The sequence below is a fragment of the Euprymna scolopes genome, chromosome 33 (genome assembly GCF_053919585.1).
Source record: "Euprymna scolopes isolate OS-2025 chromosome 33, ASM5391958v1, whole genome shotgun sequence".
NCBI classification, from domain to species: Eukaryota; Metazoa; Mollusca; class Cephalopoda; order Sepiida; family Sepiolidae; genus Euprymna; species Euprymna scolopes.
In genome coordinates this window covers 71508631-71527152 of record NC_136514.1, presented here as the reverse complement: position 1 = coordinate 71527152, position 18522 = coordinate 71508631, and the positions used below count along the sequence as shown (strand labels likewise).

Sequence of the window (18522 nt, the reverse complement as noted above, 5' to 3'; positions counted from 1 at the left end):
AAGCCACATATCCGCAACATGAATGCTTTCCAGTTGAGACACAACGAAGTTGGTAATCATTTTTCTGTGTCGCTCGCCGTTGACTATTACGTTCTGACCAACATCAGACATGAACTAATGATTTCACCAGTCCATAAAGAGCACCAAACAGTAACTTTTGGGATGTAATTGTGTTTCGACTATAGCTTGTGGATTGTCATTGCTCCAAATTTGGCAATACTGTTTATTGACATAGTCATCATTGAAGAAAATTTTGAAAGGAAATTGTTTATTAATGGCAACGTTTCCGTGGGTCCATTCACCAAATATACTACATGAACGAGGCACAAGTTAAATTGTGTAAACGTGCAAAACAAGATCCTTACGCAAAATATTCCATAAAGTCCAAGGATACAAATTTAATTGAGCACGTTGAAGAATTGACATATTTGCAGCATTATCAACACCACTCTGTACAGCAGCAATCGTTTGTTGCGTGCTCAAACTGAACCCTGATTTTCAAAATAAATTTACACAATTTGCAAACAATGCTCATGCATGAAGAATTTCCAAACCAATCTGAACTTAAAATAGTCAATAGTTACCAAACCTGCAATTAAAGAAAGTAGAGTTGCTAATTTTAAAAAGTTTGACTGTTTTGGCTTTGATAATTGTGTAGCATTGTTTTATCTTAAAAAGTTTGTAACATTTTCGCCTTGATATGTGCGTTACTTTTTTTTGCCTTGATAATTGTATGTTTTGATACGTGTGTAACATTTTTTTGTTTTGTTTTATTAAGTGTGTACCATTTGTAAGCCTTTAAAAGAGAGTAACATTTTTTATTCCTTGATAAGTATATAATTTTTGTTCATAACTGTGTTACATTTTTTGTACTTTGATACGTGTGTAACAATTTTTATGCCTGGATAAATCCATAACGTTGTTTATGCCTTGATAAGTGTGTAACTTTTTATTGCCTTGATAATTGTGTGACATATTTATTTACTTTGGTAAATGTGTAACATTTTTTAAACGTATAATTAAATCACATATGTTACATTTTTGTAAGTGTCTAAATTGCACATGTTTATTCTCACCAGTGAGCGATCAAATTGCACAGGTCCATTTTCGCTCACAAGAAATTGTTCATGTTTTTTTTCTTGCTCATGTCGAATGGAGTCTTTTTATACATGCATAAGGTTTTGTACGTGCTGGTCTTTTTTCATGGATTCTCCCCGTCTTTCCATGTGTGGCTCGTGATCATCTTTTTACTTAGGCAAAAGAAACATTTTCGTACATGAAAGGGAGACTTTGCCGAGTTTTCAAAGGTTTTATTTGGAAAGAATTTTCATGGAGAGAGAGATTAATATGATTAATTAATTATTTACTTATGTTACTAACTATGCTTAAAAATGAGTGACAACGGACAAGACAACATTCAGCTTTGGTTAAATACATCATTTGCATGCCCTGTTCGCTTAACTTCCAATGAGCGACTGAACTAGAAAAGCTTTTTTTCTCACTTGAAGATGTGACGTCATTTGATATATCGTTTGACACTCGCATTTCTAGCGCATTTGATATGTTGATCCTGCCTTGTCATCCATTTCTGTTCACTTTGAGAACTGTCTGTTTTACAGATTTGGCTATCCTGACATGTACCAACGTGACCCTCACCAGAATTCACATAAACTTAATCACTACTTACTGACGTAGATTCCCAAATATATAAAAAGTGGTGACTCATTAGTAAAAAAATTGTAAAAAAAATCTCTTAACATCTTTCTATGTTTTCCTGTATTCCTTTTTAATCTTTGATCTCTTAGTTGTTCTAGCATACCATACGTTTCTTTTTTTTTTCTTCTCAAGTATGCCCCTCTGGCTCATGGGATGTTGGTTGTGCAAAGAAATGTGACCAAGATTGCCAAAATGGTTGTAATCCAATGGAAGGTTTCTGTTGTCCCATCCTATGTAGCGATGGTCAGTACTGTTCTGCAAACGTAAGTTTCTTTTCTTAATTCTTTTTTTTTTTTAATTCTCTTTTTGTTCCCTGTTATCCCAACAGTACCAACATGCAAAAATTAAAATTCAATGTTAAAAAAATTCTTCTTGCCAAACTCATCAATTTGTTCCCAGCCGAACATCGCAATATTTGTGAGTGAATAAGAGTAAAAACAAAATACTTTAATACAAATTTATGATTTGTATCCTTGACTAAACCGACTAGAAACATAATCCCACTCCTTCTATAAATCTGCTTCCTAATCACAGTAACCCTTTACGCCCCAGTGGCAATATGCATTGTTTCGTAGTATATAATAACAATATAATAACAATATAATAACAATATAATAATAATATAATTACAATATAATAACAATATAATAACAATATAATAAGAATATAATAAGAATATAATAAGAATATAATTACAATATAATTACAATATAATTACAATATAATAACAATATAATTACAATATAATAACAATATAATAACAATATAATTACAATATAATAACAATATAATAACAATATAATAACAATATAATTACAATATAATAACAATATAATAACAATACTATAGTGCTTTCTCACCTACAACTCACATAACCCGGGGTTGTATGGTTTATACGAGTCCACAACAATCAGTCCGATAGTTGGTAGCCTTTCTTTTGTTAGGTTCACATACCATTCTGTGCAGTTCTATGAGGTATACACTCCCAGACTTTGCCTTCTTGCATTTTCTGAAGTGGATTGCAAATCGTCTGAGGCACTCTTATCGGGGAATTCTGATAAAACTGCTCAGTTATATTTTGTGGATCAGAATGCATACATCTCTTGCATGCAGGCTTTTCGGTTGTCACCTTCTGAACATCTCACATCTTCTTGAAGTGGGATGGGAGGTATTATGTATTAAATATTATGCCGATAATATTACTTCTGTTCATTCAAATGAATTTTCTGCTTTTAATTGAAGTTCATATAGATTTTGAGCACTTTATGTTTGTGGAGGATTCTGCTCCAAATTGTGGAGGAAAGTCTTCAACTGTAAGTATTGAGTTGCAGTTCTACATGCTCCAATGTTGTTTTCATCACTCTGCATCTTAATGCAATGTGTTAACTGCTGATATCCATTGGCACTGAGTTCTAGAAAACGTTGGCATGAAATAAGGTATCATTTATTTGTTGCAGAAAGAATTCAGAAAAAAGGTGTGATCAGAATCTCAGTCCTTTACTGTAGTGGTCCCTAGATGCTGGAAAGACTTCTATTATAATAGCTTCTTCTTCTCTTGAATTGTTAGATTGGATTCCCCTTCATGTTTCTTATTTCCATTACTGCACTAACATGCAAAAGTTTAAACGCAATGTGAACAGATATCTCACTGCAATTTCTCACGTACTTCCCAGAAGACATGCTAGCAAATAGTAGCCTCTATGTCTTGTTTTCGATGAAAAAGAGTAAAAAGAAAAATGTTAGAAATCTTAAGTAATTCATAATTGTGTTCTTAGTATTGCTTGTGCTGAGGATTGAACCCTTAACCTGCTGAAGAATGGCATCCAGGAAAATTATTCTGAATAACTCAAATACAGACTTGCAATTTTATTTTACCATCAACAACATCATATCAATTTCTTGGGAGGACACCACCACTCTTCAAACTCCATTCTCATTTCATTATTTTTCTACTTCCAACTAAAGATTGGCTTGTTATGTTGATTAATCGGACTATTATTCTCATCTTGGGTTTTATTAGCACAACGTATCGGTCGCTGTAACCTGCGACCTTCTTCAGGTGTTGAAAACATGCTTCTTTTTCTCTACTAAGAAAAAGAGGGTTAGCTCTGCTTCACAAGAAATTCAAACTGTGGGGTTTGAGGATGGGTCCGTAGATCATAAAGAAGGTTTAATCTTCAGGGGTCACTAAGATATTTTTAAAGGCTTTCCTATAACTCAAAACGTTGTGCTAATAATATCCAAGATGAGAATAATCCGATTAATCAGCATAACACAAGCATTCACATCTCATCTCAAAAATTCAGAATTGCATTAGAGATCGACTTGTTTGTATTTGAGTGTAAAAAAATCAGAAAACAGTGGACTGTTTAGACTTAGTAAGAGTTTAGATGGTTTTAGTAATTTGCCCCAAATTTTATTTAGTTTTAATTTTCCGTTGCAGATATTTTAAGTAGTTTAGTTTATAGAGTAAATGTGATATTGTAGCCATTGAAGAAGTAGAAGATATGGACAAATGGTGAAAGAATGAAAGGAATTTGTACAAACAGGTTGTGATTGTATCTAGTAGAACAGACAGTGAAAACTGTAAACCTTCTTGCTCTCCTCCAATTCATAGGGCAATTCATAGGGCAATTCATAGGGCTAATCTTTATAAGAATACCTCTGCCTATTCTTATAATCAAGATTAACTCACACAACAGGTGAATGTTGGCATCTACAATCATCAATCATTTCCTCAAGGCTTTTATTGAATCATCAATTATCAAGGCCAAGAGACACTAGAGAATAAGGGACACGAAACGATTAACAGCCATAAGATGCATAACACTATGGAAGTACTAATATTGATAAATTGTATAAACTGTATTTTATTACTTATGTGAAAGTTTACGAAAAAAAATTTGTTGAAAGTTGTAATCAGCAGAGAAAGCAGTCTTATGATAACGTGTTCTACGAGTGGAAAGCCCTTGAAAAAAGGCTCTCTGTGGAAATTCCACATCGAAGTAGTAAGGCAAGTCTTCTTCGATTGTGGTAGAAAAGCGAGTTCTTGCTGTGAATATCTTACAATGGAAAACCAAAGATCATAGCTTAGTCTAGCACCACCCATGGAAATGACCATAGAGTAGAGAGTTACTAGCAACGTCTATTCTGTGAGCAAAGGGTTGTAGGGACGAGAAGAAATCACCTTCCACTAGATTTCAAAGTCGATTTTGTACTCTGTCAAGGCAAGAAGTAGTGCTCAGTGTCATCTCCCCTGATGTGGTAGGAATATTCCACTTTAGGACATATCTGATACTAGCATAGGTAGAAGACTGCATCTGGAGCCAGATAATTTCTGAATCAGTAGAATGATTCAACCAATATGCTGACACAAACAGGTAGTCTAGAAAAAAAATGCTATTGAGTGTTAATAGAAAAAGTGTTCTTTCCTTTTTTTTATTTGCAGGCAACTTGTATTGGAGAAGTAGATACAGAAGTTATTGTAACTGAAGCCGTTACAGCTTCCCTCGGTACGTATATCATCATCATCATCATCATCATCATCATCATCATCTGTTTTATATGCTGAAATATGTTGGACATTTTTTCGAAATTGACTTCCAACTGACAAAATCTTTATTCTTCTTTCTTTCAAATACATCGTTGGACAGAGCAAAGATAAAGATAAAAAATTAGTTGAAAGTTGTAATCAGCAGAGAAAGCAGTCTTATGATAACGTGTTCTACGAGTGGAAAGCCCTTGAAAAAAAGCTCTCTATGGAAATTCTACATCGAAGTAGAAAGGCAAGTCTTCTTCGATTGTGGTAGAAAAGCTGTTTGGAAACTAAAACTAGTTTCAGAAGCAAACAATAATTCAATGACGTCATGCGACATATTCATGTTCAAATTTAAGCAACGTTGTGATATAACGATTTGGGAAAATCAGATGCTGTATGTGAGAGGATGGTGACGCCTTACCAATTCCCTTCAGATGGTCGGACTTGTGGAAATACTGATATCAAGTGCCTTACACATTTCTCACATATTTTCGTGTGAGTTTGATTCAACAAGAGTCCATTGTAAACAGCACGTGGATGTCTTTGTCCTTCATCATCATATATATGTATATATATATATATATATATATATATATATATATATATATAGTCATCCATATATATATATATATATATATATATATATATATATATATATATAGTCATCCATATATATATATATATATATATATATATAAATGTAAATGTTGGTTCGTTCGGAATTAATTGTCTAAAAAACCACTGGACGGATGGCTTCCACGTTTTGGTATAATATGTTTACTATATCCATGTGTGTTTTTATATATTTCTTTTTAATTATAACATTATACTTAATTTTTCTATGATAAATAGGTGGATTTCTTTGTACCGAGAGGCCATTTTTTTTATTTAGGGACACTTATTTATTACCGTTTCCTGTCACGTGACTAGTATTACAAGTTAGCGGTTTTCCTGCTATATCTGGAGATTTCGTTTACAATCTAGCGGGAAATTCTAGAAAATATGGAGGTATTTCGCACCCGCATTAGATTATTAAAAAATAAAGAAAAGCGCTTGAAAATATTCAATATAAGTAAAAAAAAAAAAAGTAGCATTTATTGCCTTTGGTAACAATTATTTATTGATTATTTGTTTTGTTTTTCACCTTTTTTTCGACTAACCATTCTTAAATCTCACTATAAAATTGATTTTTCCAAGTACGTTTTAGGTGGGGGGTGTTCCAACCTCCGAAGTTTAGTGGGTTTGTATTACTGTACACATAGATTCGAAAAAGTTGTAAAAAAAAACAAATATATAACAAATAAATGTTATCAAAGGCAAGATAAGTTACTTTTCTGCCAAACTGGATATATTTTTCGTGTTTTTATTCAATGTAACATATTTATTTAGCGATTTTCTGGACATTTCTTTCTTCTGATCTCGCGGGTTTTTTTTAAATTTCAGTTGACAACATTGCATCACTAAAAAAACACTACAGGCTTAATGTAAACAGAATGTGTTTACAATATCGGTAAATTTTCAATGGGTTTAATTACATGATTATTGATAATGTAACCATGTGATTGAACTTTAATTTAAATTAACCATACGTGGTCGCAAAATGAATGCCGACGCTCAAAGTGTATACACATTTTGACTCCTCCCTTTACTTAAAAATTCACCAAAAATCAGGAAATTAACGAATTTTAATGAAAATTGCAGTATTTTTCAAATAATGATCGCAGAATATAATGAACTAATTATTTTTACTTAACTCTTAGTGAAAATGATTTATTTTGTTCAAACAAAAAATACCTTTACTAAAGTTATGGTTTTCAGTAGTAAATAACAAACGCAAGAATTTATTTTGCTTCTTTTAAAGCATCGTAATTTGTAATAATAAACAATAATTTTTACAGTAACATTACGAAAAAAAACCCCTAAAGTCCGTAATTCTCGCATACTATTCAGGAAATTAAAGATTCAATTAGATTCCTATTTCAGTCACCTAAATTATTTAGGGTGAAATGAGTTTAGGAATTTATAGACAAACCTAAATATTTTTGGGGGGTAAATATCCAGATACGCTACTACAGAACACCGACCACTCTAATTTGTTTGGGGGAGGTGATGTTGGGGCGCGCGCGCCAACATCACATCCGCCCCCCCCCCGCTCGCGCCCCCAATGTACAAAGTAAAATCTTCGGAAAATGTTAAATGGTGTTCTAATTGGTAAATGTCGGTGCGTTACTTACGGAAAATTTGAAAATTCGATGTTCCAGGTAAAAAAAACAAAAAAACAGATAAATTACCCCCTCCCCATACTCCAACTTGGTGTGCTTTCCTTTTCTTATTTTATTTCTTTTTCAGCTAATTTTAAATTGTCCACCCAAAGACCGCTACAATGTATTTTTGAAAATTAGAAAATTCTATGTCCTGGAAAAAAAAATCCCCTCCCCCCAACGTAGTTTGCTTGGTGAAGCCGTCGTTTATACTACAGCGTGCATGCGCGTAGCATAAACGGAAGCTGCAAAATGGTGGAAAGAAGTTCGTGGGTTCAGGGGTAAATACCATGCAAACGGTAAATTTGCCCCAAGTTTGACTATCAGATTCGTTGTCAGCGACCTCAATTACCTATAAAAAAAAAAAAACAAATTAGAGTGGTCGGTGTTCTGTAGTAGCGTATCTGGATATTTACCTTTTTTTTTTTCTTGCTTAAAAAAATAGCATTAATACAGTAAGTTAGGTAAACTGACTTTTTCGTTTAAAAATGGAATTATTTCCCTTTCGTTATTAACTTTTAAAAAAAAAATTTTTTTTTTTATAAATATTTTGTGTTTTATATACATAAAGTACAATTATTGAATGTTACTGTTTTGATTATATTCGTTGGGGGGCACAATTAAAAAATTAAGAAAGATTAAAACGAAGCGAAATTTAAGTTTCCGTTCTATTTTTACAACAACCGTAAAACAGTGCATACTCAGCAAGTTTTATCGTAATTTATAAGCATATTGAAACACTAAATCAACATTTTATTTATTTTTTTTGCATAATTAATGATGGAAGTATTTTTCTGTTTATTTTCTTAACATCTGTTAAAAAAAAATAATTTGTACATTCTCTTGAAAAAAATAATCAAACTTTTCTCTACTTTCACATGTGTTCCATTTTAACAAACTGAGCCACAGCAACGCGTGGCCGGGTACAGCTAGTATATATATATAGTCATCCATATATATATATATATATATATATATATAGTCATCCATATATATATATATATATATAGTCATCCATATATATATATATAGTCATCCATATATATATATATAAATACATATATATATATATATATAGTTATCCACATATAGTACTGTTTCGCTGTTTCACAGCTCATCAGTGCGGCTAGACAAGCAACTATCCCAAATCAGGATCGAAACCCGATCACTGTTCACACTGAAAGTCAGAGCTTCTAACTGTTGCGCTATACGGCATTGCGCTAATGTTCTTATACTTCTGATGTATCAAAGCGGAAAGATTCAATTTTTTTAAAAGTCCCCCCCCAAAAAAATACACAGTACAAAATATAATTATTAATGGTTATGATCCAAACATTAATAAAAATACTACAAATACTAAGAATGAACAGAAAAATTGCAATTGTTAAAATTGTGCATCCACTACAAAATAACTAACCAAAAAGTTTATTAAGCCACAATATTTGCCAAAGAAACCCGAATAACAAGAAATCTAAAATCTTTAGAATGTATTATCGCAATCTTTCATTGCAGGTACCGGTCCGATTGTCGGGATAATCTTGGTCGTCCTCTTGGCTATCTTGAGCGCTATTGTCATCGGCATGTATTTTTTGCAGGGGAAGAAAATGTTCACATTCGCAGTTGCAAAATATCAAACACAAAAGGTAAGCCTCTTCCCGTTAAATGAACAGATAACGAAGATACACATCATCATCTGTAATATAGTTTATATTACTTCTTTTTTTGCTGAAGGCATAGGACTATAATTGTTTTTCTTTCATCGGAAGTTCTCCTCGCATTTCCAAAAGCATCTTCCTCTCATATGCTGCTTTACAAGGCAGAAACCTTGAAAAGCACAAAATGATTTTTTCTTGTCTTACTTTTTTAGATGTTACAATGTTTTCTTCAAAGTCTGTAGTTTAAAACTATGAACACATCATCATCATAATCATCGTAATCATCATCATCGTCATCATTTGTTTTATAAGCTGGAATACGTTGGATAGTTTTTGGAAATTGAATTCCAACTGAGAGTCTTTATTTTTCTTTCTCTCAAATACATCCTTATTACGTTTTCCTAGATCTTCTCCAATCCATGAGCCTACTTTAATCATAGATACGCACACACCCACGCACGCACGCACATATATATAATGAAATTTATAGAAATAATACTCCAACGTGATGGAGAGATGAAGGAACAAACTAAAATTATATGTTCATCAACGTTTCCTCTTTACTTCAAGACTTCCGCGGAATGATTGTTTTGAAGAAATATCAGTACAATATTTCTAACTATACTTGTTGTGTTTGTAATGTAATATAATGTAATTTGTAATATCTCTCTATGTATATATATATATATATATATATATATATATATATATATATATATATATATATATATATATATATACTAGAAAAAGTACCCGTCGTTGACTGGGTTCAAAAACAACCTACAGAAAATGGACTCTGATTTATAACTTATATGATAGGTTATGAAAAGGAAGGGTTGTAAAGAGATAGCTTCGAATTTGGGGGTATCAAAACCAAAGCAAAATATGATGAAAGTAAAAATAAAATAGATAAACCCCATAATTTATTATACCATACCTGTTCACACTGAAACACTTATGACAATATTCTGTGGATCTATATTAAAAAAACCTTGTTAAACTTTGGTTACATTCTATGGAGGTCAGGTGTGAACAAACACTCCATAAATATATTATACCATATTTCTTCAAACTGAAACATAATTATCAAAGTATACTTACGCAGATAGATATGAAAAGTCTTTGCCTATTTTCATTCTATGGGGCCAGGCGCGAACGCAGACGCCACAATTTTATTATACCATCCCTATTTAAGTTAAAACATACTTATCAAAGTATTATTATGTACATCTATATCAAAAACACTTGTAAACTATTTTTTAATTTTTATTTTTTTATTTCCATACTTTGTGGACCAAGCGCGTACGCAGACCCCACACTTTAATGAATCATCATTATGCCAGATCAAACATACCCATTCCTGTGTTTCGATACATCTTCTATCATTATATGTGATCAGTTTTCTAAAATAGTCAACCATATAGGAGCCTATTCGTGACCAGACACATACATAGACGTTCAGCTATATATATATATATATATATATATATATATATATATATATATATATATATATATATATATATATATATATATGATAAAAACTAAATAAATTATAATATTCATAGATCTATCAAATTCAAACAAGGAATTATAATAATTGAAAATATCGTTATTTCCAAATATTTTCATTTTTCATCATAGGATAAACATTCGTAAAAATTCATCATTGCTTTTCATAAATTTGAGAAGATATAAAAAAAATAACAGAATTTTTTTTCGAAAATCAAAAGTCATCTAATATCAACCAATCAATTCGTGAAACAATAATTCGCGAACTTAAAGGAAAATATTGTATCAAAGCGTAAACAAATCCAAATATAAAATCTGCAATACAAAAACTTTGTTAAATTTTACAAAGAATTAGTGATGAAGCTGTATTCATCGGACTTATATATAAGTATGTATTAATTCACCAAGCAGAACAGTTTTGCAACATTTTTATGTCACTTTATAAAATTAAAATCAAGATATAATGATCTAAACCTTATGTTTAGAATTTTAATTCTAATTTGGATCACAATTTATTACATGATTTGGATTCTGGAAAATGTCTCAAATTTCAAGATTTCACACAAAAACATAAAACATCTAAATAACGGTCGCGCATGCGTACGGGTCATTTAAAAAAGAAATTCGAATTCGAGGAATTTGACTTCATTTACGGCGAATGTCTAAGAATTAAATCCAACGGAAATCTGATGAATTTGAATTCTAAAATTAAAATAAAATTCTAAAATTAAAATAAAAATAATATCCATTTAAAATATTTCAAACAATTTGAATTCTTCGAATTACACATCCCGAGTGTTACTTTCACAACGTTTCGGTTGATGTAACATCTGACCTCCTTCAGTTGTATATTGCGAATCTTTCTGTCAAATTTGGGAATTTGCTCAACTTTGTTAATTTTTAACCTTATGAACTGAATTTCGAACGGAACGGGGATAGCGTGCCTTTGTTTTATCAGTTATGGCTGTGTAGAAATTCTAAGTAATTCGTAATTGTATTTTGAGTGTCGCTCGAATGATGATTGGACCTTCAACCATTAATGCTACAAAAGATTCCTCTTACAACAACGCCATCAGCATACAGTAAGTTTTCAGACATTTTTGTATCGGCACTTTTATTGATACAACATTTTTGTATCAGCACTTTTATTGATACAACATTTTTGTATCGGCACTTTTATTGATACAACATTTTTGTATCGGCACTTTTATTGATACAACATTTTTGTATCGGCACTTTTATTGATACAACACACATGACACTCTAGTCCTCTTCGAAATAATCTCCTCTGGCTGAAATACACTTGTATCTTTCCAGCCACTTTTGGAAGGCACCATGGAAGTCCTCTTGTGTGCGCGTGTCGATGACCCTCGTAACAGCCTCTTTCATCTCTACAATTATCTCATAACAACAGCCAGTAAGGTTTTCCTTTAGCTAAGGGAATAATCAAAAGTCACGGGGAGCAAGGCCTGGACTATATGGAGGATGTGGAACTGTCTTGATGCTCAATTTGGTCAAATACTCTGACTTCTTACTCCTCCCACACCTCTCATGATTATGAGACTCAAAAACTACCTGTCTTCCTTGAAAAAAACTGATGCTCGATTCATGCAAGATGGTTCAAAAAACAGTCTGAAGGATTCCATACGTTTCTGTTGCATTTTTTCCAATTTTAAAACAGAATTTTATTGCATATCGTTCTTCTAAAGTGTCTGTGCGTCTAGATTGAATTTTTGAAATTCACCAGCTGTGACACTCAGGTTTTTAAAGTGTGTATTCCAATTCCTGCGGTAGGTGTTCATTTGAACCTTAAATCATAAAACTTGGTCAGTAATCTCATAAGATGTATAGCAATAATATACTGAGTCTACGACAATTTTAAAAGCCTGTAAAAAATCTGGAAACTCGTAAATAGCACTAAAAAATTAACAACTTAATAACAACTTAATAACAACAAATTAGAAAATAATAACAACTTAATAACAAATTAGAAAATAATAACAACTTAATAACAACAAATTAGAAAATAATAACAACTTAATAACAACTGTCAATAAATTTCTTCACTCTCTACAAGTACTAAAAACTAAACGAAAATTCTATGCACAAAGTTTCTTTTCTAGAACTGTCCGTCTGTGGAACACAATACCGTGAGACTGCTTCCCAGCTAATGTAATATGGTCGTTTTCAAATCATTTCTTGTTGAGCAGTTCCCTTTGCACTCTTTTTATCTCGCTTCTAATAACCTTATTCTCACTGTCGTTTATATAAAGGCAACAGGGGGGGGGCATGCCAAATATTGATTGTTGTTGAAATAGATTTATTAATGTTTACTCCACTATTCTTAACCTTAATTTTGACCATGGCTCTCTCTTTCTCTGTCTGTCTGTCTGTTTGTCTGCCTGTCTCTCTCTCTCTCTCTCTCTCTCTCTCTCTCTATATATATATATATATATATATATATATATATATATATATATATATGTATGTATATATATATACATATGTGCGTGTATGTGTGTGTATGTATATATATATATATATATATATATATATGTATGTGTGTATGTATATATATGTGTGTGTATGTATATATATATGTGTGTGTATGTATGCATATATATATATATATACATATATATATATATATACTAGATTACCCGTGCGTGACCCGTTGGGTCAGCATGTTATATTAGCTATGAAATGCATGCATTAGCGTGACACTTGTGACGTAAAGAAAATAGGGTTTTTTTTTGACATAACAGAAACATTTCTATGAAAGTATATTAAAATGAAAAAAGAATATAGATAGATTTCTATGAGTCGTTCTGTTTATTAAAATTGATTATTTTTGAAAAAATGTTTTTTTCAGTTACTGAATTATAAGTGATTGGCCATACTTATAGGTAAATGTGCATTGAACAGATACCATAATACTTATCATAGTTAAATTCAAATTTTGATATATCTGCTTTTTTTTACATCGTTTATTTCTGTATTACGTTTAAGTCATTTTAAACCCCACTGTTCTCATGTTAAATAATAGTTTCGAAATAATAACGTTAATATTTCAGCGTCCCAATTGTTCTTTTGCTTTTTGTTTATTTTAAACCCCACTCTTCCCATGTTAAATAATAATTTCGAAATAATAACGTTAATATTTCAGCGCCCCAATTGTTCTTTTGTTTTTGTTTTTTTCTTTCGCGTTTAAATTATCTAAATAAACAATTGTTGATACTGTCTGCTTTTTTTTACATCGTTCATTTCTGTATTACGTTTAAGTTATTTCTTCCCATGTTAAATAATAATTTCGAAATAATAACGTTAATATTTCGGTGCGCAGGTCATGCGCGCATGTGCAACCGGATGTCGTAAACCGGAAAGTGGGTTACATACATCGTTACAAGATCATTTGAGTTTTATAACTATGTAGATACACGCAGGGAATCTAAAAATGTACTCACACTGTAACTGTTATCAGCGTTTTCTGAAGAATAATGTCATCAATTTAAATATTTGCATGATTTTTCGATTACATTTTTATTACATTATTGTATCTGTTTTTTGTATTTAAGCTATTTCACTCTACACTGCGTATCAAATTATTAACGAGTTTACATTTCTTAAATATTTAATGAACGATGAATAAAAACCCATGAAACTTTGAGAAAGTGCTTACAATACTATTCAGCTACTTCAGTCAGAAAATATAGTATTTAAAGCAGTATTAGCGAAACTATGTCAGAAGACAGGAATAATTCGCTACATGATATTCCAAAGGTTTTCAATTGGGTTCAAATCTGGTGAATTCGCAGGCTACTCCACCTTCCGTAGCTCAGAGAACACCAGTTGTTGCAAACACTCTTTGCTTTTGTTTGCAGCATGCGAGGGAACATTCAGTGTGTCAAGTTATTAACGAGGTTGAGAAAAACATAATATACAACTTAATATTATCTATTGTTTATTGAATAATTTTCAAACATTAAATGAACTAGGAAAAATGCTTAGAACACAGTAACTACATAATTTCTAGGTCGACATAATTAATAGGGGATATGCGATCCTTTTTTATGAATGACTTGTAAAAGACGCTGGTCCACAGAATTAGTAAAATTTGTGTTTTCATCCACAGTTATGTTTCGCGATACCTCTTGAAGTGCATCCCACAACTCATCTTTGCTCTTAAATTGGTGTCCACTTGCATAGAGACGTCGCTTCATGATATTCCAAAGGTTTTCAATTGGGTTCAAATCTGGTGAATTCGCAGGCCACTCCATCTTCCGAAGCTCAGAGAACACCAGTTGTTGCAAACACTCTTTGCTTTTGTTAGCTGCATGCGAGGGAGCATTCACCTGTATAAAAATAATGGTTCTTCTGAACGCCAACTTTTGCTTCTTCAGCCATGGTTCAAAGTGCTCCTTCAGAAAAGCTATGTAAGCATCTGGCGTCACTTTTACGCCTTCTGGGACACTCTATGGGCCAACTAATGTACCTCCGATAATCCAAGCCCAAATCATTATCCCACCACCATCTTGTTGGCGCCTTAAACGCTGATGACGATGTCGTCCATCTAGGGCCCATCTGGGCTATTAAGAGTGATACGCACTTCATCCGTGAACAAAACTTTGGCAAAATCCGTTTTCATGTTGTCCTCTGCCCATTTCAATCGGTTTTATATGTGATGTTGCTTTAATGGATGCTTTGTCACAGGTTTAACAGACTGTGCCACTTCTTTCAGAAAGCGACATCGAGTACTTTTTGAGACATTCTTCAATCCGGCTTGGTCAAAGACTTCTCGACTTGTCTTCCCAGGGTTCTTAACAACTTCACGTTTAATTTGGAGTAGAGAACGGCGTGATTTACCTTTATCAACTCTCTTATGTACCTCTGTTGGAATCTTGACAAAGTTCTTCACAGTTTGATGGTACCTTCCTATCATCTTCGATATTTCAAGGGTAGTTTTACCTTTTTCTAGCTGTTCTATAATGGTACTATTTTCAGAACTACCCAAACCACCTTTACGACCCATTTTATTGACGAAACAAACTGCCTTGTTAATAATTTGACACACATCAAATACCGTGGATTCAGCAATTACGATGGCTAGTTGTTTACATTGCGCGGAACAGTACAAAAATGTCACAGTACGCGCAGCTCGGCATTCCCAACGTTTCCGAAGCTTTTGATATGAAACTGCGGGTAAGTTTCTGAAACGGGTAAAAAAAATGTTATCTCGTTAATAATTTGACACGCAGTGTATGTTTATAAATAAAGGTTTTATCAGCATTCCAAGTGTGAGTATATTTTTGAGACACTATATATATGCATATAAACATGAATATATATATATATATATATATATATATATATATATATATATATATATATATAGAGAGAGAGAGAGAGAGAGAGAGAGAAATAAAAAGGAACAAACCGTATTATGTGTTCATCAACGTTTCGTCTTTATTTCGCGACTTCTTTCAAAATAAAGACGAAACGTTGATGAACACATAATACGGTTTGTTCCTTTTTATTTCTCTATTTTGTCGGAATACTATTTTCATTATTTTCATCATATATATATATATATATATATATATATATATATATATATATTATTCCGTAAACTTTTAACTAGTAATATCGGAATTAATGTATTGATTAAATACTTTCCATTCAATATAGGATGATGTCGTTATAGATAGTAATTTCGCCAACCCATTTTACGAACGGATGAATGACGCCAGCAAACCAGAAGGAACTTCATCTGAAACAGCAGCAGCAGCAGCCACTAATGGTGTCACCGGAACAGGATAAACTTGAGACGCTGCGACAAACAGACGTTTACTAATCTCCTCTCACAGAATGACCATTCATGTATTCATCAAACATTTATAAGTAAAACATATTCCCATTCGTCACGGTTATCTCTATATTAATAAAATTCTGTGATCACTTCACGTGTCCTTCTGTGTGTGTTTATCGCCTCTACGTGACATACATATACTTTTCTGGCCTTGTCCACGATTATCCTCATAGTAAAAAACAAAAATAAAGAAAAATCTGCATAATGTACCGATAGGTGACGAAGCAAAAATATCATATTCCAAAAGTTACGTTAATCGTCCAAATAGTTTTATTTTTAAAAGAAAATCTAGCAAGTTTTTTTTTAAATAATTGTTGAATTATCTCCCTTGTTTATTTATTTTTTTAGGTTTTTCAAAATGGAATTACTTGATTAATTTGCTTGATTTTTGGAATATGATATTTTTGTTTCGTTACAAATAAAGTACATCGTACATATTTTTCTATTTTTGTTTTTTAATATAGGGGAATTCTGGACAAGAACTATTATTTCTTTACGATTTATCGAATGTTTATTCAAAAATCAAAAATACTTTTAAAAAATTAATCAAAAATATAATAGCGTAAAATGAAACGAATTTTATTTAAAGATAAAACAGAAATTAATCAACCATAGTGCATTTCAGTTTCTATAAACAAAACAACCATACACTTGTAAAAAAAATGACTGTTCGAAATTTGAAAGGAATTTAATAAAACGATTGAAAGTTTTATAAGCTATTCGAGATCTTGATCTGGTGTGTTAGCAGTGATTCTGCAGCCAACACAGCAAACAAAGGGGATGTAAAAACAAATGTCTAAATAAATCGAATAGAAAGTTATTTAAACTGGCCTTAAACATTTTATGAAATCCTCCTTTAATTAAAGTGTTGTAAGGAGATATAGATATAGTGATTTATTTTTAATTTTATCCTCGAAAGGAGAGAGAGAGAAAGAGACACAGAATCAAACCCTACGATATTGTAAAAAATTCTTATAAAATTGAAACCACCATTGCATTTGTTGTAAAATGTTGCCACTGAAAATTTGTGTTTGATCTTGGTGCAGGACATTGTTGTCAATTGCATCCTGGTACGATCTCATAAACAGACATGAAAAACATATAGTACAATGGCATCTGTACAAGAAGCCAAAACGATAAATTCTTTATATTTCGTTGCATTCTGGTATAAGTCATTTGGAAATTGTATTTAAAAAATAATTTGTTGTTTTGAATAAAAAATATTTTGCTTTTTAAAATTTGTTTCTCTTGTTATTTTTGTTTTTAGAGTTTTTTCCAAATAACAAAAACATTTATTTCTTGTTTCTCTTTGTTCTTTCTTTCTTCTTCCCTTCTTTTTCAAATATTTACGTTAACTTGTAGGAAGACTGAGAAGTGATTCCAATGAATGCTAAAATGTAAATGGCTTGAATTGCTACCATTTTCCTTTCTCCGCTTCGTTGTGATTCGTTTTCTTCACCATTTCCTAAAACTATAAAACAGCATTCAATAGATAGAGGCAAACAGCCGGAAGAACCCAATAACCCCTCCCCATGCCTTTAAGGCCGGGGAGAATAAAAGAACTCAATGACTCACGTTCCAGCCTTTATTGCATATACGCGCACTAACAAAAACAATGTAAATCAACACAAGCGCATACACAATGCCACGCTGCCAAATACTGACATGCGTATATTACTTACACACGCACATTTTTCACACGATGAACATTTTTACTTCGGTTTACCTGAATTGAAATTGATTTTATATTCTTATCTTGTATATAAAATGTTTTGTGATAAAATTTCGTTCTTAATTTTTCCTTTATAAAACTTTATGTTTTAGGTAGCACTTGCTGACTTGTGATCCTTCAATGTTTCATTTATTCCCATGTATCCTTCATGTTATTCTTTCGCTAAAACATAACTTTAATACCCAATTTATATTAAATGTTGGTGTGGTTCTCGGCAATATTCAAAGACATTATCGTCGTCA

The 18522-nt window shown here is 32.0% G+C and overlaps 1 protein-coding gene across 1 annotated transcript in view; it reads left to right on the top strand.

Moving 5' to 3' along the window:
• The window catches only part of LOC145258293 (uncharacterized), a 220479-nt gene extending 202698 nt beyond the window's left edge, over positions 1–17781 (top strand). The window contains exons 34-37 of the mRNA XM_080116327.1: positions 1849–1979; positions 5165–5228; positions 9028–9158; positions 16368–17781. Of these exons, the coding sequence (XP_079972453.1) occupies positions 1849–1979; positions 5165–5228; positions 9028–9158; positions 16368–16499 (458 nt within the window). The 3' untranslated portion in view covers positions 16500–17781. The remainder of the gene's footprint in view (positions 1–1848; positions 1980–5164; positions 5229–9027; positions 9159–16367) is intronic.
• Positions 17782–18522: the final 741 nt, after the last annotated feature.